At 50.0% G+C, this 20,217-nt stretch overlaps 1 protein-coding gene across 2 annotated transcripts in view; it reads left to right on the top strand.

Annotated features, from left to right (window-relative positions):
• Positions 1–20,217, top strand: part of NLRP13 (NLR family pyrin domain containing 13) — a 33,635-nt gene that overhangs the window by 1,581 nt on the left and 11,837 nt on the right. For both annotated transcript variants that reach the window (XM_061389450.1, XM_061389449.1), the window contains exons 2-6: positions 9,569–9,634; positions 11,323–12,910; positions 15,189–15,356; positions 19,208–19,375; positions 19,734–19,904. In XM_061389450.1, coding sequence (XP_061245434.1) covers positions 9,569–9,634; positions 11,323–12,910; positions 15,189–15,356; positions 19,208–19,375; positions 19,734–19,904 — 2,161 coding nt within the window. The remainder of the gene's footprint in view (positions 1–9,568; positions 9,635–11,322; positions 12,911–15,188; positions 15,357–19,207; positions 19,376–19,733; positions 19,905–20,217) is intronic.

Here is a 20,217-nt window from a genome sequence, read left to right as displayed (position 1 = left end):
GCTTTGAATTCTTTTTCCTGGACTTACTCCAGGACATTTGTTGACCACGGGTGTTTTTTCCTTACATCCGGGAGGCCAGGTGAATGGTAAGTGCCCATCAGCAGAGGTTTTTCAGGTGTTGTTACCAAAAGTGGCCACCAGGTGGCAGCATGCGCTACTTGATAATTTAGTTTTTAGTTTCTACTGGAGTCGAGTTGATTTCCGAGGTTCTGTTTGTTTACAGGAAATACCTAGACGTTTATATATTCTTCTTGGAGTCTTCCCATTTAGGTTATCACAGTGTGTTCGATAGACTTCCCTGTGCTATTCAGTAGGTTTTAAAAAATTATCTCTTTGATATATACCCGCGTGTATATGGACTTCCCAGGTGGCTCAGTGGTAAAGAAACCTCCTGCCAAAGCAGGAGACGCAAGAGACGCGGGTTTGATCCCTGGTCCATGGAAGATCCCCTGGAGGACATGGCAACCCGCTCCAGGATTCTTGCCTGGAGAATCCCACGGACAGAGGAGCCTGATCGGCTACAGTCCATGGGGTCGCAGAGAGTCAGATGCGACTGAAGCATTTTAGCAAGGGGCTCAGGTGTGTGTATATTAGCCCCAGCCTCTTAATGTATCCCTCCCAAGTTTTTGTAAAATCGTAAGATGGTTTTCTTAGTCTGTGTCCGTTTATAAGTAAGTTCGTTTGTGTGGGTTCATAGATTCCACCTGTCAGTGATATCTTAGCGTGTTTGTCTCTCTCTGACTTCCTCCACTTAGCATGATCTCTCGGTGGCATTTTTTCGTCCTTCTGGCCGAGCGTATTCCAGTGTCTAGATGCATTGGTGATGCTTCTTTCTCTATCGATGGACATTTTGTTTGATTCTCTGCCTTAGGTATTATAAACAGCGCTGCCCTGAAAATAATGGTGCATGTGCCATTTAAAATTGTGCTTTTCTTGGTATCTCAGGCAAGGAGTGGGCTTAACTCTATATTTAGTGTTCTAAGGAATCTCCATACCGTTTCCTTCCTGGCCGCACCCACCTATTTACCTCCAGCCCACAGTGTCGGAGGATTCCCTGTTCCCCTCGCCGCCCTCGACAGCATTTAACCTCTGTAGATCTTTTGGAGGATGGCCCTTCTGAGCGGTGTGAGCTGCTCTCCTGGTAGATTTGATTGGAATTTACCTAGTAACTGGTGATGCTGCGTCTCTTTCCACGGGCTTTTAATCTTCTACAGTGTGAGTACAATTTACCTCTTGAGATTGGCTAATTGAAAGCCTGCCCTGTTTTGAATTCTTTTCCGGTGATTTACCCCAAGACAGTTTTTTTTTTTTTTTAATTGGAGGATAATTACAGTGTTGGGTTGGTTTCTGCCATACATCACCATGAATCAGCCACAGGTACACTTATGTCCCCCGCCTCTTGAAGCTCCCTCCCACCCCCGCCCGCCCCTCTTAGCACCGGGTTGAGCTTTCTCAAGGGCGGATACCAATTACAGCCCCGCAGGCCTGGTGAATATTAAGAGCCGCGAGCACGGTTTCTAAGTGGTTGTTGCCCAAAGCGGCCACAGGGCGGCAGCATTTCTTCCCGCCCAACTCGGGTTACCCGGGCAACCAGAGCCTCAGGGCGAGTCCTGTTCCTGGGATGTTAATTAGAGTGGAGACACCTAAGGCTTGTGTCTCCTTCCTTCTTTCTCCTTACCCTTGATCCCCCGACACACCCAGTTCCTGCCACACCGCTCTGCAGAGGGAGCTGTCCTCAGGCGGGGACCCTAAGGGAGGAGGCTGGAGGTGGGAACCCACCCCCAGGACGCACGGAACCCAGAGACCCCACCGTCCTTTGGGGGCGCTAGGGTTGGCTCTGCTGCCGAAGAGACGCCTGGGTCTGGAGACCGTGGGGCCAGGCAGAGGGGAACAGGAAGGCCAGCTCCGGGGGCGCTCACTGCGGGCACAGCCTGCCCAGCGCCCTCAGCCCCAGGACAGTCCCGCCGGGGGACCCGAGCCTGCTGCGGCCCCAGGGCTGTGACACCAGCCCGGGTCCCCAAGGCCTGAGGGGAAGAGAGCGTTTCTTCTGTCTGTCTCTCTTTTCCCTCCCTCTTTTCCTTCCTTCCGCCTTTATTTTCAGTTGGAATATACAAGTGATTTCCAATGGCTGTGGGTGTGTTTTTCAGATGTACAGAAACTGATTTGTCCATAGACACATGCATGTTCTCTTCCGGTTCTTTCCCATATAGGTTATTACAGAGTGTTGAGTAGGGTTCCTTGTGCTCCGCAGTGGGTCCTTGGGGATTCTTTTATAAATAGCAGTGTGTCTATGTTATTCTCAAGCTGCTAATTTCTCCCTGGCCCTCACCTTTCCTTTTTGTAACCTGAGTTTCTTTTCCGAGTCTGTGAGGCTGTTTCTGTTTTGTAAGCAGCTCACGTGTATCCATGTTTAGATTCCAGCTGAAAGTGGTTTCATGGGATACTTGTCTTTCCCGTCTCGCCTACTTCCCTTGGGATGAGCCTGTCTGTTCTCACCCCTGGCTGCAAATGGCATCCCTCATCCTTCTTGGGGCCGAGTCACATTCCTTGAGTCCGTGCGCCCCACCTCCTTTATCCAGCCCTCTGCCCTTCTGCACTCAGGTTGCTTCTGCATCTTGACTGTTGGACCTGGTGCTGCCGTAATCATTGTGGCGCGGGCGTCTTTTAAAATTTTGGTTTTCTGAGGATCTGTGCCCAGATCTGGGATGGCTGGGTCACATCGTACTTGTTGAGTGTCTTCGAGAACCTCTGTACTGCTCTCCAGAGTGGATGCAATGATTTCCATTCCCACGCACGGTGAAGGAGGGTGCCCTTCTTTCCACACCCTCTCCAGCATTTATGGCTGTCGAATATTTGAGATGTCCATTCGGTCCAGTGTGAGCTGATACCTCATTGTAGTTTTGATTGGCATCTCTGTAATTAGTGATGCTGAGCATGTGTTCATGTGCTCTGATGAAGTATCCATTTAGAGCTCTGGCCCATTTTTCTACTGCATTTTTAAAAAAATATTGAGCTGTACAAGCTGTTTGTATGTTCTGGAGATGAATCGCTCATGGGCCTCTTCATTTGCAAATATTTTCCCCATTCTGAGGGCTGTCTTTTTCTTTATAAATTCCCTTGCTGTGCAAACGCTTGTAAGGTTGATGAGGTCCTATTTGTTGACTTAAAAAAATTGTATTACTCTTGAGAGGTGGATCCAAAGAGAACTGCCTGCAATTAATGTGAAAGCCTGGCTGCCTACAGTGTCCTAGGAGGTTTATAGTATCCGTCCTCCGCTTTTAATGTTAAAAGCTTTTCATGTGATTAAAAAAAAAAAGTGTGAGCAAAACTGACCTCTCGAGGTTGCCTTCATCACTGTTTGTTCTCTTTTGAATTATTTTGCCAGGACCTACCCCAGGACATTTTTTTGAGGACAGATATCATTTCCTTACATCCTGGAAGAGCTGCTGAATATTAAGCGGTCATGAGCACAGGCTTTTCAGGTGTTGTACCAAAAGCGGCCACAAGGCGACAGCATTTCTCCACGCGCAACTTTTTTTCTTTTGAAATTTAATTTTTATTTTCGATTGGAGTAGAGTTGATTTCTGATGTTGTGTTTGTTTTAGGTGTACCGGAACTTGATCCAATTACACATAGATTTATATCTTTTTTTCCGGTTCTCTTCCCATGTAGGTTATTACAGTGTGTTCAGTAGACTTCCCTGTGCTATTCAGTAGGTCCTTTGGGATTATCTATTTGATAATAAGTACTGTGTATCTGTTAACCACCCTTTTAATGTATCCCTCCCCCTGGACTTAAAAAAATAAGTTTCTTTTTTAGTCTGAGTCTGTTTCTGTTTATAAATGAGTTCATCAGCATGCATTACCGATTCTACCTGTAAGTGGTACACCCTTTCTCTTTCCCTCTCTGACTCCACGCCGTATGGTAAATCTCTAGGCCCGTCCATGCTGCTGCATTGGCAGTTTTCGTTCTTTTTGACGACTGAGTGTATCCCAGGGTGTAGGTGGACCCGTTCCTCTTCGTTTCTCTACTGATGGACATTCTGGTTTGATGCTGTGTCTTGTATATTGAAGCTTACTCCTTGGAAGGAAAGTTATGACCAACCTAGATAGCATATTGAAAAGCAGAGACATTACTTTGCCAACAAAGGTCCGTCTAGTCAAGGCTATGGTTTTTCCAGTGGTCATGTATGGATGTGAGAGTTGGACTGTGAAGAGAGCTGAGCACCGAAGAATGGATGCTTTTGAACTGTGGTGTTGGAGAAGACTCTTGAGAGTCCCTTGGACTGCAAGGAGATCCAACCAGTCCATTCTGAAGGAGATCAGCCCTGGGATTTCTTTGGAAGGAATGATGCTAAAGCTGAAACTCTATACTTTGGCCACCTCATGTGAAGAGTTGACTCATTGGAAAAGACTCTGATGCTGGGAGGGATTGGGGGCAGGAGGAGAAGGGGACGACAGAGGATGAGATGGCTGGATGGCATCACTGACTCGATGGACGTGAGTCTGAGTGAACTCCGGGAGTTGGTGATGGACAGGGAGGCCTGGCATGCTGCGATTCATGGGGTCTAAAGAGGTGGACACGACTGAGCGACTGAAATGAACTGAAGATTGAGATGCACTTGTCGTTTTAAACTGTGACTTTCTCCGGACCTAAGGCAAAGGCTGGGGTTGCCGGATGGACGGTTAGTCTGCGTTTAGTGTTTTAAGACTTCCCTGGCGGCTCAGACGTAAGGCGTCTGGTGTTTTAAGGAATCTCCATACTGCTTTCCTTGTTGCGCACCCACCCTCGTCCCTCCCCGCCCACAGAGCAAGAGGAGTCCCTGTGCCCCCGCCCTCCACAGCCATTATCTTTGTAGCTCTTCCAAGGATGGCCATTCTGAGGGGCTGAGCTGATGGTACCTTGTTGCCGTTTTGATTGGCATTTCTCTAACAGTGATGCTGAGCATCTTTTCACGTGCTTTATGGCCATCTGGATGCCTTCCTTGGAGAAATGTCCATTTAGGTCTTTGGCTCATTTTTCCATTAGGTTATTTGGTTTGTATCTTTTGATATTGCACTGCAGGAGCTGTTTGCATGTTGCAGAGATGAATTTTTTGTGGGTATCTTCATTTGCAAAGGTTTTTTTTTCTCATTCTGAGGCTTATCTTTTTCTTTATGGCTTTTCCTAGCTGTGCAAATGCTTTTCCCTTCATTGAGTTTTCTTTTTCATTATTCTGAGTTGGGCCCAAAAAGCACTGCCTGTGGTTAATGTGAAAACTCGCTCAGCCTATATTTTGCCCAAGAGGTTTAGAGTAGTCGTGCCTCCCTGGAGGTCTTTAATCAATTTGGGGTTTCTTTTTCTGTCTGGGGTCCGGAAGTGTCCTAACTTCATTCTCTTTTCACTTATTTAATGACCCTCCACTTAGTCCTCCATCCTGCTGTTACAAGTTTCCAGCGTCAATGCAGGAGGCATCCTTTTCTCCACACCCTCACCAGAGTTTATTGTTTGTGGACATTTTAACAAAGGCCATTCTGACCAGTGAGGTGATAACCTCCTTTGAGTTTTGGTTTGCATTTCTCTTAAGATTTAGCGATGTTGAAAGCTTTTTCATGTGATTTTTAAAAAACAGTGTGAGTAAAACTAACCTCTTGAAATTTGCCTATTAAACATCTACTCCGTTTTGAATTCTTTCCCTGGACCTACCCAGGGACATTTGTTGAGGGCAGGTGTTTCTTTCCATCCATCCCTGCAGGCTTGGTGATATTAAGTGCCCATGAATGAAGTGAAAGTCGCTCAGTCATGCCCGACTGTTTGCAACCCCATGGACTGTATACTGGAGTGGGTAGCCTTTCCTTTCTCCAGGGGATCTTCCCAACCCAGGGATCAAACCCAGGTCTCCAGCATTGCAGGCGGATTCTTTACCAGCTGAGCTACAAGGGAAGCCCAAGTATACTGGAGTGGGTAGCCTATCCCCTTCTCCAGCGGATCTTCCCGACCCAGGGATTGAACCCGGGTCTCCAGCATTGCAGGTGGATTCTTTCCCAACTGAGCTATCAGGGTCAACTGCCCCTGAGCACAGGTTTTTCCCCTGTAGTTACCAAAAGCGACCACAAAGCGGCAGCATTTTTCCATGCGCAACTTTTTTCTTCTTTTGGTAATATAATTTTTATTTTCTATTGGAGTAGCGTCGATTTCCGATGTTTGTTTCAGGTGAACAGGAACATGATTGAGTTATACATCGATGTGTATCTTTTTTTTCAGGTTCTCTTCCCATATATATTATGAGAGTGTGTTCAGTAGACTTCCCTGGTCTAACAGTAGGATCATAAGTGGTGTGTATCTGTTAATCCCCAACCTCTTAATGTCTCCCTTCTCCTCCTCCCCTTTTTCCCCTTAATAATCATAAGTTGGTTTTCTGAGTCTGTGAGTCTGTTTGTAAATGAGTTCTTTGGTATGAATTTATAGCTTTCACCTGTAAGCGGTCTATTTCTCTGCCTCTCTTACTGATTTACTGTGGTCATCTCTCGGCCCATCCATGCTGCTGATGGTGGCATTTTTTCCCCGCTCTTTTTGATGGCTGAGTGTATTCTGGTGTGTGGATGGACCAGGTACTCAGTTTTCTGTCCGTGGATATTTTGGCCAATGCTCTGCCTAGGATGTTACGAAAAGCGCTGCCCTGGAAATACGGGTGCATGTGTCGTTTCAAATTATGATTTTCTGTGGATCTAAGCCAAGGCGTGGGCTTGGGAAATCATGTGGTATTATACACTATGTTTAGTGTATTAAGACATCTCTGAGCTGTTTTCCTTCCTATATCCCACCTACAGTGTGGGAGGATTCCATGCTCCCATCGCCCTGTGCAACACTTAATCTTTACAAAATCTTTTGGAGGATGGCCATTCTGAGCAGTGGGACTGATAATGTCTTGTGTTTTGATTTGCATTGCTTGAATAATTAGTGATGCAAAGTCTTTATCTTCTAATCAGCCCTGTTGTGAATTGATTTACCCTGGGGCATTTCTTGAGGGCAGGTGTCATTTCCAGCCCCGCAGGCCTGGTGAATATTGGGCCCATCAGCACCGGTTTTCACGGGGTTGTTACAGGGAATGGCCACAAGGCGGCAGCATTTCTTCCTGCCCAACTCCGGTTACCTGGGCAACCAGAGCCTCAGGGCGAGTCCTGTTCCTGGGGTGTTGATTAGAACGGAGACACCTAAGGCCTGTGTGTCCTTCTTTCTCCTTACCTTTGATCCCCAGACACACCCCAGCTCCTGCCACACCGCTCTGCAGAGGGAGCTGTCCTCAGGCGGGGCCCCTAAGGGAGGAGGCTGAACCCCACCCCCAGGACACACGGAGCCCCGGGGACTTTGCGAAGCGCCTCCAGCCCAGAGACCGCACCGTCCTTTGGGGGCGCTAGGGTTGGCTCTGCTGCAGGAGAGACCCCTGGGTCTGGAGACAGTGGGCTCAGGCAGACGGGAACAGGAAGGCCAGGTCCAGGGGGGCTCACCGCGGGCACAGCCTGCCCAGCGCCCTCAGCCCCGTCCCGCCTGGGGACCCGAGCCTGCTCAGGCCCCAGGGCTGCGACACCAGCCCGGGTCCCCAAGGCCTGAGGGGACAGGGCCAGCGGTTCTTCTGTCCCTTTCTCTCCCTCCCTCCATGTTTTTTTCAATTGGCGTATATAGGTGAGTTACAATGGTGTGGGATTTTTGTGTGTGTGTGTTTACAGAAACTTAGTTCATTTATACGTAGACACACGTGTTCTTTTCTGGTTCTCTCCCATATAGGTGGTTACAGAGTGTTGAGCAGGGTTCCTTGTGCTCCGCAGTGGGTCCTTGTGGATTCTTCTATAAACAGCAGTGTGTCTGCGTTCTCCTGTCTGCTGATTTCTCCCTGCCCCACACCTTTCCCTTGGTAACCGTGGTTTCTGGTTTTAGTCTGTGAGGCTGCTTCTGTTTCCTAAGCAAGTTCGTGTGTGTCCATGTTGAGACTCCAGCTCTCAGTGATATTGCACGGCGCTTGTCTCTCCTCTCCTCGCTGACCTCACTTCGTGTGGTCGCCGCTGCGCTTCCCCGCGGCTGAGCGTGGCGTCTCTCGTCCGTTTTCGTGGCGGCTGACACCGCCTTGTGTCCGTGCGCCCCACCTCCTTTATCCAGCCCTCTGCCCTTCTGCACTCAGGTTGCTTCTGCACCTTGGCTGTTGGACCTGGTGCCGCCGTGATGGTTGTGGTGCGGGCGTCCTTAAAGTTGTGGTTTTCTTTGGATCTATGCTTGGGTGTGGGATGGCTGCGTCACATGCATGGTGGGTGTTTAGCTGTCTCCTGCTCCAGCTTAGGGAGGTGGTGATGGACGTGCTGAATCAGTACATTGTAGAACCCGGTAGACGGTGAGCAGTGCAGGGGAGAGGAAAGGAGGGGCAGGGCTGGGGTGGGGAGGGGAGGGGAGGGCGAGTGGGGCCGAGGAAGGCACGTGGTGAGGAAGGCGTGTGATGCTGTGATGCATCCTTAACAGGATCGGCAACTACCTTTTTTTTTTTTTTTTTTGCTTTTACAGCAGTTGGTAGGGTCCAGATATTTTTACTTTCTTTTTAAAGCCGTCTTTCTGGGAGTATGGCTGCTTACAGTGCTGTCAGTTCCTGCTGTGCAGCAGGGCGTCTAGACCCCTCTCTGGGATTCCCTCTGGTCACGCGGAGCCCTGAGCGGCGCTCCATGCTGGGCGGCAGGGTCTCATTAGGCGCCTGTTTACGCGCAGTCTCCACTGTGCGTCCCGTCTCCAGGCCCCCAAGGCCCTCTTGGTGTCCATACGCTCCTTCTCTTCGTCTATTTCTGCTTTATAATTAAGATAATCTCTGCCAATTTTTTCAGACTCCACATATATGTAATCCATATATGATATGTGTATTTCTCTTTCTGACTCACCACATCTGACACACTGTAGGCCCACCCAGGTCACCACGCGCCAAGATGTGAGCGGAGACTCTGAGGGGATGGAGCGAGCCAAGCGGAAATGGGGTGGGGGGTGGAGGGTGGGGGGAGCATTCCAGACCGGGTGGGGGGTGCTGGCTGGATCCAGGGCTCCAGGCAGTGGTATTTTTTTTTTTAATAATTAAAAAATTTTTTGATTGAAGGATAATTGCTTTACAGACTTTTGTTTTCTGTCAAACCTCAACATGAATCGGTCATAGGTATACACATGCCCCTCCCTCTTGAAGCTCCCTCCCATCTCCCCACCAACCCCCCCCCCCCCAGGTTGATATGGAGCCCCATTTGAGTTTCCTGAGCCATGCAGCAAATTCCCGTTGTCTATCTATTTTACATATGGGAACGTACCTTTCCGTGTTACTCTCTCCATGCATCTCACCCTCTCCTCCCCTCTCCGTGTGTCCATAGGAGTGCACTTTTAACATGAGCTGCAGTTTTGCAAAGGAGCATGTTTTCAGTGTGGTCAGGTTGATAAGCTGGAAGGTATGACTTTCAGTCTCTTTAATCCCACGTCTGGCAGAGAAATGGTTGGTTCTGCTGAGATCACCCACAGTTCTGAGCTTATTCTCCAGCCGGGCAGAATCTCAGCATCCCATCCTGTTTCGTTTCAGAAATGTCACAGGTGTGCAGACTCCAAGATCCAAACCAGGAAGAACCAGAGACGCTGGAAGAGACAGGTTTGTAGACTACACGATGATCGCAGACAAGCTGCTCGGTGGAACGCGTGTTCCATGCGTTCTACTTTTGCTCCTGCCTTGAAATTGCCTTCCAGTTATAGTGTGCCAGAAACTAGCCGATCTGACCTTCTGATCAAGCCTGGAAGAGCAACAGGTCACCGTTAGCTGGACATTCTCACCGGGTCCCCTCTAAGGGCTTAGGTACAGTGTCTGTCTCTGGATTTTGCGCTGCAGTGATAGGTAGCTCTATTTTATTTTTTACACAATTGTAACAGGAGAAGGCAATGGCACTCCACTCCAGTACTCTTGCCTGGAAAATCCCATGGACGGAGGAGCCTGGTAGGCTGCAGTTCATGGGGTCGCTCAGAGTCGGACACGACTGAGCGACTTCACTTTCACTTTCATGCATTGGAGGAGGAAATGGCAACCCACTCCAGTGTTCTTGCCTGGAGAATCCCAGGGATGGGGGAGCCTGGTGGGCTGCCGTCTATGGGGTCGCACAGAGTCGGACACGACTGAAGCGACTTAGCAGCAGCAGCAGCACTGTATTTACGGTTTTTAAAAATATATCTATTGGCTCTATTCCCCGTGTTGTACACAGCATCCTTGTAGCCTTAGGAACGGTAGTTTGTGCCTCCCCTCCCCCTCCCCCATGTTGCCCCTCCCCTTCCCTCCCCCCATGGGCAACCACAGCTTTGTTCTCTGTGTCAGTGCATCTTTTCTGTTATAGTCACGGGTTTGAATTTTTTAGATGTCACATAGGAGTGATATTGTATGTAGGTCTGACTTAGTTCATTTAGTATAGTGGTGTCCAAGTCCATTCCATATGCTGCAGGGGGCATTATTGTATTCTTTTTACAGCTGAGTAGTAGTCCACTGCACACGTGCGCGCGCACACACACACACGCACACACATGCACTCTCGGTCTTTCTTATCCGTCTGTCAGTGGACATCTAGGCTGCTTCTGCATCCTGGCTGTTGTAAGTAGTGCTGCTGTGAACACTGGGATGCATGTGTCTTTTCGGACTCTGGCTTTCTTCAGATACATGCCCAGAAGTGGGCATGTGGTAGTTTTTTTTTTAAGGAACCTCCACACTCTTCTCCTTAGTGGCTGCACCAATTTCCACTCCGCACCCACAGTGCAGGAGGGCTCCCTTTTCTCCGCACCCTCTCCAGCATTTATTTCTCATGGGCTTTTTTATGATGGCCATTCTGACCAGTGTGAGGTGATACCTCATTGTAGGTTGTTGTTGTTTTTAAGTTTTTCATTTCATATTGGAGTACAGCTTCCCCACTGGCTCCAGGGTAAAGAATCTGCCTGCCAGTGCAGGAGACTAGGGTTCGATCCCTGGGTGGGGACAATCCCCTGGAGAAAGAAATGGCAACCCACTCCAGTATTCTTGCCTGGAGAATCCCCTGGACAGAGGAGCCTGGTGGGCGACAGTCCACGGGGTTGCAGAGTCAGACACGACTTAGCAACTCTAGAGCGACCACAGTGGATTAACGATGCTGTAACAGTTTCAGGCGGACCGCGAAGGGACTCAGCCGTACCTATACCTGTATCCGTCCGCCCAAACCTCGCTCCCACCGCCCTGTAGTTCCGACTTGCGTTTCTCTGGTCCTTAGTGATGCTGAGCATCATCTCAGGAGCCTCTGGGCTGTCTGTGTCGCCTCCCTTCCCTTTCAGCCCACAGAAGAAGATACAGGGAGAGGCTGAGGACCCGGATCCTGGCCCTGTGGGACCGCACGCCCTGGCCCGAGGACCACATCTACCTGCGGCACGTGACGCAGCGGGAGCACGCGGAGCTGCGGGGCCTCCTGCGCCCGCGGGGGGCCGGGGCGCCGCCCCTCACCATGCTGCTGGAGGGCGCGGCCGGCGTGGGCAAGACCACCCTGGCCACCAAGCTGGTGCTGCACTGGGCGGAGGGCGTCCTCTTCCGGGGCCGCTTCTCCTACGTTTTCTACATCAGCGGCCACTGGCTGGCCAAGCTCGGTGACATCAGCTTCGCTGGTCTGCTGGCCCTGGACTGGCCGGACTCGCAGGTCCCCGTGGAAGAGTTCAGGGCGCACCCCGAGCGGCTGCTGTTCGTCATCGACGGCGCGGAAGAGGTGACCCTGGGCTCCAAGGGCTCGGCCAGCCGGCCCGGCGCCGACTGGTACCAGGAGCTCCCGGCGGCCAGCATCCTAGTCCGCCTGCTGAAGAAGGAGCTGGTCCCCGAGGCGACCTTGCTTGTCACCGCTGGGCCCCCCGGAGGCCGCGCCCTCCGCGGGCTGCTGCTCAGGCCGTGCCGCGTGGGCATCCCGGGCTTCACCGAAGGGGACCGCCGGGAGTATCTCAGGAGGTTCCTGGGGGACCCGGACGTGGCCGAGGAGGCCTGGCGCCGGATGCAGGGGTCAGAGACCCTGGTCCGCTTGTGCGCCGCGCCGCTGGCGTGTTGGGCCGTGTGCGCCGGCCTCAAGCGGCAGCTGGCCGGCAGCCCGGCCCCGGCGCCGGGCGCGCCCACCCCCACGGGCCTCTACGCCCACCTCTTCTGCAGCCTCCTCGCGGGGGCGGAGCCGGGTCTGCGGACCGGCAGCTCGGCCGGACAGTGGAGGGCCTTCTGCTCGCTGGCCGCCGAGGGGCTGTGGCTGGCCGCCTTCACCTTTGCGGGAGACGCCCTGGAGCGCTGGCGCCTGGAAGCCCCTTTCATCGACGGTCTGCTGAGGTTGCAGATTCTTCGAAGGGTCAGCGATTGTGAGCACTGCGTGACGTTTGCTCACCGGAGCTTCCAGGAGTTCTTCGGGGCCTTGTTCTACGTGCTCTGGGGGGCCCAAGGCTCGCTGGGCGGGGTCCCCCGGCATCAGGAGATGAGGCGGTGGCTGAACCACGCCTTTGCCGACGCCAACCCCTACTGGCGTCAGATGGTGCGCTTTTTCTTCGGTCTCTTAGGAACAGACCTGGCCAGGCAACTGGAAGAGGCCTTGGGTTGCCGGATGTCCCCCGGGGTGGCCGACGAGGTGTTGGACTGGGCGGAGGAGCTGGAGAGGTGCGGCGCCGTCTCGGGGCGCTTTGACTTCCTGTGGCTCTTCCAGTGCCTGCACGAGACCCAGGACGAAAACTTGGCCCGGCGGGTTTTGAATCACCTCCCAGTGGCCGATCTGGACATTCAGGGCTGCGAACACCTCCGGGTCTCTTCCTTTTGCCTCAAGCACTGTCAGAAGTTACGAAAGCTGAGGCTGTCTGTCAGCCGCAGTGTCCTGGAAAAGAAACGGACTTCCGGCCTGGGAACTCCGGAGTGAGTATTCCCGAGGCACTCCTCCTTAACTGACTTTGGCTCCCCTTCGCAGGCTCTGCCCACGTTCTTCCAGGAAACACTGGGGGTCTGGTCTGTTGTGTAATCCATGGTTTGTTGTTGTTTGGTTGTTGAGTCATGTCCGGCTCTTTGAGACCCCACGGACTGCAGCACGCCAGGCTCCCCTGTCCTTCAGTATCTCCCGGAGCTTGCTCAGACTCATGTCCATTGAGTCAGTCATGACATCCAACCATCTTATCCTCTGTCGTCCCCTTCTCCTCCTGCCTTCAATCTTTCCCAGCATCAGGGTCTCTTCCAGTGAGCCAGTTCTCTTCGCATCAGGTGGCCTAAGTATTGGAGCTTCAGCTTCAGCATCAGTCCTTCCAGTGAATATTCAGGGTTGATTTCTTTTAGGATTGACCAAGCATCCTAGATCAGTTCCAGTCTGTGAGCACTTTTTCCTTTAGGTTTTATGTAGGGTTCCCTGGATTCTTAACTCATTTACTTAGGGGTAATTTTTGTATCTCAGACCCTGCATGTTGAAGGTTCATGTACCAGGCATCAAGAGATGATATCTACTTGTGTCAAACAGGTGCTCGAAACTCAGTGGAGGGGGGTCTGGTGTTGTCACTCAAAGATAAGAATGCACAGTTCTCTTAGTCCGTGTGGCTCTGAAGTAGCCCGGCCCGGGTCAGTGCCCAGCTCTATTTCAGAGCTCCAGACCGTCCATAAAATGCCCTGTGGCTCTCCTCTGAGCATGTGTTGGAGCCAGAGTGGGGCCAGTGGTGTCACCAAAGTCTTAAAGCTTTCTCTGTGTTTGTCCCTTTGTCCTCCTGAAGGAATAATATTTTAAAATACTTGAGTTTCATCTGGTTCTTCTCCTGTGACCTTTTTCATCCTGTCCCTGACACTTCTGGCTTCCCGGCTGGATGATAAGGAAGCTTAGCTGTTCTCCTAAATTCAGGTCCCAGAAATGTTTTCTAAATTGTTATCTTGAAACAGGAGTTGCTGTATATGTTCTCAAACCCTTTCCTGTTTAACCCTCAAATTTTCGAGAAGCACCAGTTCAGTTTTGAGTGAAGAAGTTGAAATGCTGAGTAGCTTAATTTCTTTGTGTTCACCTGACTGTGATATCAATAAGGTGCTTGGTTTGGGGGTGTGATGGCAGGAGGAGAAGGGGACAACAGAGAATGAGATGGTTGGATGGTGTTACCGACTTGATGGACATGAGTTTCAGCAAGTTCTGGGAACTGGTGATGGACAGGGAGGCCTGGCTTGCTGCGGTCCATGGGATCGCAGAGTCGGGTGTGACTGAGCGACTGAGCAACTGAACTGATACTTACTGGTGATCATTTGTCCTGTCCTGGAATCCCTAAAACTTCAATAGGTGACTATTTCGGTGATGTTCAGTATTGGGTCATGTAAGTGCTTTTACTACAAGTGATTTTCCAAAAGTAATCTCACTGTATTATGAGAATTAACACCCACAACATCATCCCTCCCTTTATGTGTGATCATCCTAAGGCGTAAGGAAGTTTCAGACCTTCCCTGAAGTGAAGATCTTCTGATGTTGAGATTATTTCTTGCTTCTCTACAGCACAGCTTCTTACTGGCTTTTTTCCCCTCAGTGGTTTTAAACGATGTATCAGTAGTACTGTTGCTCAGTTGCTAAGTCATAGCCTGTCGAACTCTTTTCGACCCCATGGACTGCAGCACGCCAGGCTTCCTTGTCCTTTACTATCCCCCAGAGTTTACTCAAACTCATGTCCATTCAGCCAATGATGCCATCCAACCATCTCATCCTCTGTCATCCCCTTCTCCTGCCCTCAGTCTTTCCCAGCATCAGGATATCTTCCAATGAGTTGACTCTTCTCATCAGGTGGCCAAAGTATTGGAGTCTCAGCTTCAGCATCAGTCCTTCTAATGAATATTCAGAACTGATGTCCTTTAGGATGGACTGGTTGGATCTCCTTGCAGTCCCAGGGACTCTCAAGAGTCTCCTCCAACACCACAGTTCAAAAGCATCAGTTCTTCGGCATTTAGCTTTCTTTATAGTCCAACTCTCACATCCATACACGACCACTGGAAAAACCATAGCCTTGACTAGACGGACCTTTGTGGGCAAAGTGGTGTCTCTGCTTTTCGGGTTGCACACTTTCATATTCAGGGCCCCAGTGAGTCCCTGGTGAGGGTGTCTTGCTGCTGCCTGTACTTCACATGCTGGGTGTTGGTTGGGTTTCATCTACTCTCATCAGTGTTCTCTCTTGTTTCCCCCACGAAGGATGAGGGTTGCTGATTTCCAGATGCATCAGTGGGAGGATATTTGCTCGGTGTTTTGCAGCGGGAACCTGAGCCAGCTGGACCTGAGTAACAGCAAACTTAGCACTGCCTCCATGATGAGACTCTGTCTCAAGCTGGGAAACCCACAGTGCAGACTTCAGAAACTGGCGTAAGTGTGAGACGCTCAAGATTTGAAGAACACGATTGGAGAATAACCCAACTTACTTTATCTTTTGATGACGGTCATAAGTATCTATCAGCCAGAAAGTGCGCTGGGCGCTTAGGAGAATAAAATCAAGGGACTTAGAGTCACGAAGCTCCTACTTAGGCAGAGTCAACTGAAGTTTTTTTTTAAATGGCCATCTGATGGAGTTAGAAGTGGCAAGCTGGTCAGAGACTTGACCTTTCTAGAGCAGATTCCTTCAGAGCCATTAATAGCTCAGTTACTGTCATGAATCATGGCTCTAGAATTAGTGTGTGGCATTCCCTTCTACGTGGTACCCTTTATTTCTACTTGGTTTATTTGAGTCTGACCTTTTTGTGTTTTTTTTTTTTTTAATTTTGCTGCGTTGTGTTAGCTACTGCCAGACAACAAGGCGGATCAGCCATAATTACACATCCATCGGCCTCCTGCCTCCCCGCTTTCTCCCCTGTTGCGGAAGGGGCTCCCCGTGCCACAGAGCAGCTTGTCACGCCCCCCAACCTTACACCGATCGTGTGTACACATTGGTGCTCCTCTCCATCTGCCCCTCCCTCTCCTTCCCCTGCTGTTTCCACAATTCTGTCTGCTTTCCATCGCTGCCTGCAAATAGTTCATCCGTACCATCTTTCTAGATTCCATATACATGCGTTGATATGCAGTATTTGTTTTTCTCTTTCTGACTTTGTATAACAGGCTCTAGGTTCACCCACTTCACTAGAATTGACTCAAATGCATTGTTTTTTACAGCTGAGTGAGATTCCGTTGTATATATGGACCACACGTTCCTTATCCATTCATCTGTCGCTGGACATCTAGGTTGCTTCCGTGTCCTGGCTACTGCAAACAGTGCTGCGGTGAACACTGGGGGACCCGACCCTTTAATCATTTAGCTCTAGGGCGCCTGGGCATCAGGAGTTCTGGCGCATGGGCTTAGTGGCCCTGCAGCATGTGGGATCCTCCTGGATCAGGGATCAAACCTGTGTCCCCAATATAGGCGGGCAAATTCTTAACCTCTGGACCACCAGGGAAGTCCCAGAACAGTTACTTCTTGCCTTATGGAGCTTACGTTATGGCAGAGAAACAAAGTTTTTTTTATTTTAAAGATTTTGTGTGTGTTGATGGGGGGACCATTTTTAAAGTCTTTATTGAATTTGTTGCAGTACTGCTTCTGTTGTTTTTTTTATTTTTTCGCTGGAAGGCCTGTGGGATCTTAGCTCCAGCCAGGGATTGAACCCACACCTCTTGCACTGAGAGGCAGAATCTTAAACACTGGGTCACCAGGGAAGTCCCTGGGGAAACAGACTTCAGTGTCTTTATGAGATGGTGACTTCTCCCAAAGCAGAAGGAAACCAGTTCAGCAACTCCGGGAGTGAAGAGGATGTTTTGTGTGTGTGTGTGTGTTTTAATTCATTTTTTTTTAACTTTACAATATTGTATTGCTTTTGCCAAATATCAAAATGAATCCGCCACAGGTATACATGTGTTCCCCATCCTGAACCCTCCTCCCTCCTCCCTCCCCATACCATCCCTCTGGGTCGTCCCAGTGCACCAGCCCCAAGCATCCAGTATCGTGCATCGAACCTGGACTGGCGACTCGTTTCATATATGATATTATACATGTTTCAATGCCATTCTCCCAAATCATCCCACCCTCTCCCTCTCCCACAGAGTCCAAAAGACTGTTCTATACATCAGTGTCTCTTTTGCTGTCTCGTATACAGGGTTATTGTTACCATCTTTCTAAATTCCATATATATGCGTTAGTATACTGTATTGGTGTTTTTCTTTCTGGCTTACTTCACTCTGTATAATAGGCTCCAGTTTCATCCACCTCATTAGAACTGATTCAAATGTATTCTTTTTAATGGCTGAGTAATACTCCATTGTGTATATGTACCACAGCTTTCTTATCCATTCATCTGCTGATGGACATCTAGGTTGCTTCCATGTCCTGGCTATTATAAACAGTGCTGCGATGAACATTGGGGTACACGTGTCTCTTTCCCTTCTGGTTTCCTCAGTGTGTATGCCCAGCAGTGGGATTGCTGGATCATAAGGCAGTTCTATTTCCAGTTTTTTAAGGAATCTCCACACTGTTCTCCATAGTGGCTGTACTAGTTTGCATTCCCACCAACAGTGTAAGAGGGTTCCCTTTTCTCCACACCCTCTCCAGCATTTATTATTTGTAGACTTTTGGATCGCAGCCATTCTGACTGGTGTGAAATGGTACCTCATAGTGGTTTTGATTTGCATTTCTCTGATAATGAGTGATGTTGAGCATCTTTTCATGTGTTTGTTAGCCATCTGTATGTCTTCTTTGGAGAAATGTCTATTTAGTTCTTTGGCCCATTTTTTGATTGGGTCATTTATTTTTCTGGAATTGAGCTGTAGGAGTTGCTTGTATATTTTTGAGATTAGTTGTTTGTCAGTTGCTTCATTTGCTATTATTTTCTCCCATTCTGAAGGCTGTCTTTTCACCTTGCTTATAGTTTCCTTTGTTGTGCAGAAGCTTTTAAGTTTAATTAGGTCCCATTTGTTTATTTTTGCTTTTATTTCCAATATTCTGGGAGGTGGGTCATAGAGGATCCTGCTGTGATGTATGTCGGAGAGTGTTTTGCCTATGTTCTCCTCTAGGAGTTTTATAGTTTCTGGTCTTACGTTTAGATCTTTAATCCATTTTGAGTTTATTTTTGTGTATGGTGTTAGAAAGTGTTCTAGTTTCATTCTTTTACAAGTGGTTGACCAGTTTTCCCAGCACCACTTGTTAAAGAGATTGTCTTTAATCCATTGTATATTCTTGCCTCCTTTGTCAAAGATAAGGTGTCCATATGTGCGTGGATTTATCTCTGGGCTTTCTATTTTGTTCCATTGATCTATATTTCTGTCTTTGTGCCAGTACCATACTGTCTTGATGACTGTGGCTTTGTAGTAGAGCCTGAAGTCAGGCAGGTTGATTCCTCCAGTTCCATTCTTCTTTCTCAAGATAGCTTTGGCTATTCGAGGTTTTTTGTATTTCCATACAAATTGTGAAATTATTTGTTCTAGCTCTGTGAAGAATACCGTTGGTAGCTTGATAGGGATTGCATTGAATCTATAAATTGCTTTGGGTAGTATACTCATTTTCACTATATTGATTCTTCCAATCCATGAACATGGTATATTTCTCCATCTATTAGTGTCCTCTTTGATTTCTTTCACCAGTGTTTTATAGTTTTCTATATATGGGGGAGCCCCACCCCCGTCTTCCCTTGTTCAGAGTTGTCCAACTCTCTGCGACCCCATGGACTGTAGCCCACCAGGCTCCTCTGTCTATGAGATTCTCCAGGCAGGAATTCTGGAGTGGGTTGCCATTTCCTCCTCTAGGGGATCTTCCTGACCCAGGGATCAAACCTGCACCTCCTGCATTGGCAGGCGGATTCTTTACCGCTGAGCCACCTTGGAAGCCCACAGACACACCAAAGTATATAAGCAGACAGCTGGGGGGAAGCTGCTGTATAGCTCAGGGAGCTCAGCCTGGTGTTCCGCGATGACCTAGAGGCTGGGATGAGGCAAGAGGCGGGAAGAGGGTTCAGAGAGAGGGGCCTGTGTATGCCTGTGGCTGGTTCATGTTGATGTATGGCAGAGACAACACTGTAAAACAATTGTCCTCCAATTAGAAATAAAAATTGAGTACAGTTCTGCACCGTGATGCCCCTCAGTGTCTGGGTTCCTCTTGTATCATGTCCCTCGCCCTGGCGGTTAGGTGTGTGTGCAGTGTTGGAAAGATGAACCGCGGGAGCGCCTCCCCTCCAGCGCTCCATCCCTGTGTCTCTCTGCAGCTGGAAGTCCATGGCCCCTGTGGAGGGTCTGAGGAAGCTTGGTCTTCTGCTTTGTGGTGACCGGCACCTGACCCACCTGGACCTGAGCTCCAACAGCCTGGACGCCGCTGTGTCCAGGGGCGTGTTCAGAATGCTGGGGCACTCAGCCTGTGGCCTCAAGTATCTGTGGTGAGTCACTGCGTTCCAGGGCTGTCCCCAACATCATGTGTGGGTTTGAGGACTCACTGGAAGGGCTGGAGTAAATGTTGCAGGAAAAGCATGTGAAGGCTAGCAAAGGGGGAGAATGCATGGGGGTGGAGCACACGTGCTAAGTTGCTTCAGCCGTGTCTGATTCTTTCTGACCCCGTGGACTGTAGCCGGCCAGGCTCCTCTGTCCCTGAGGATTGTCCAGGCAAGAATACTGGAGTAGGTTGCCATCTCCTCCAGGGCATCTTCCCGACCCAAGGATCAAACCCTGGTCTCCTGCATTGGCAGGCGGGTTCTTTACTGTCTGAGCCACCAGGGAAGCCCTGGGTCTGTCCAATAGGTTGGAGTCCTGTGGCCTGAGCACTGAGGTTTGCCATCAGCTCTTCACCGAACTCGGCAGGAACTTGAGTCTGAGCTTCCTCAGCCTGGCGGACAACGACCTCTCCCACGTTGAGCTGGAGAGACTGCGGGAGCCCCCGGGGATGGCCACCTGTACCCTGAAGGAGCTGTCGTAAGTCGCCCTGCTTCCACAGAAAACCCTTCCTTGCAGGATTGCGGGGCAGAGTGGGGGTATCAGTGGGGCTGCATCTGGGGCACCTCGGGGACCCCTGTGTTGTGTCTCCCTACCCCCGACACGGGTCTCGTCACCCTCATGCCTCCCACCCCTCCCCTTGGGGCCCCTGTCTCGGCCGCCTCTCCCCTGGGGGCCCTGACTTGGTTGCCTCTCCCCTCTCCCCTCAGGGCCCCTTCTCAGCCAGCTTCGCTCTCACCTTGTCTTGGCCGTCTTGACCATCGGCTGCTTTTGTCTCTTTTGTCTCACCTTC

Source organism: Bos javanicus, chromosome 18 (genome assembly GCF_032452875.1).
Source record: "Bos javanicus breed banteng chromosome 18, ARS-OSU_banteng_1.0, whole genome shotgun sequence".
In the NCBI taxonomy this organism is placed as follows: Eukaryota; Metazoa; Chordata; class Mammalia; order Artiodactyla; family Bovidae; genus Bos; species Bos javanicus.
This window is presented reverse-complemented; position numbering and strand designations above follow the sequence as displayed.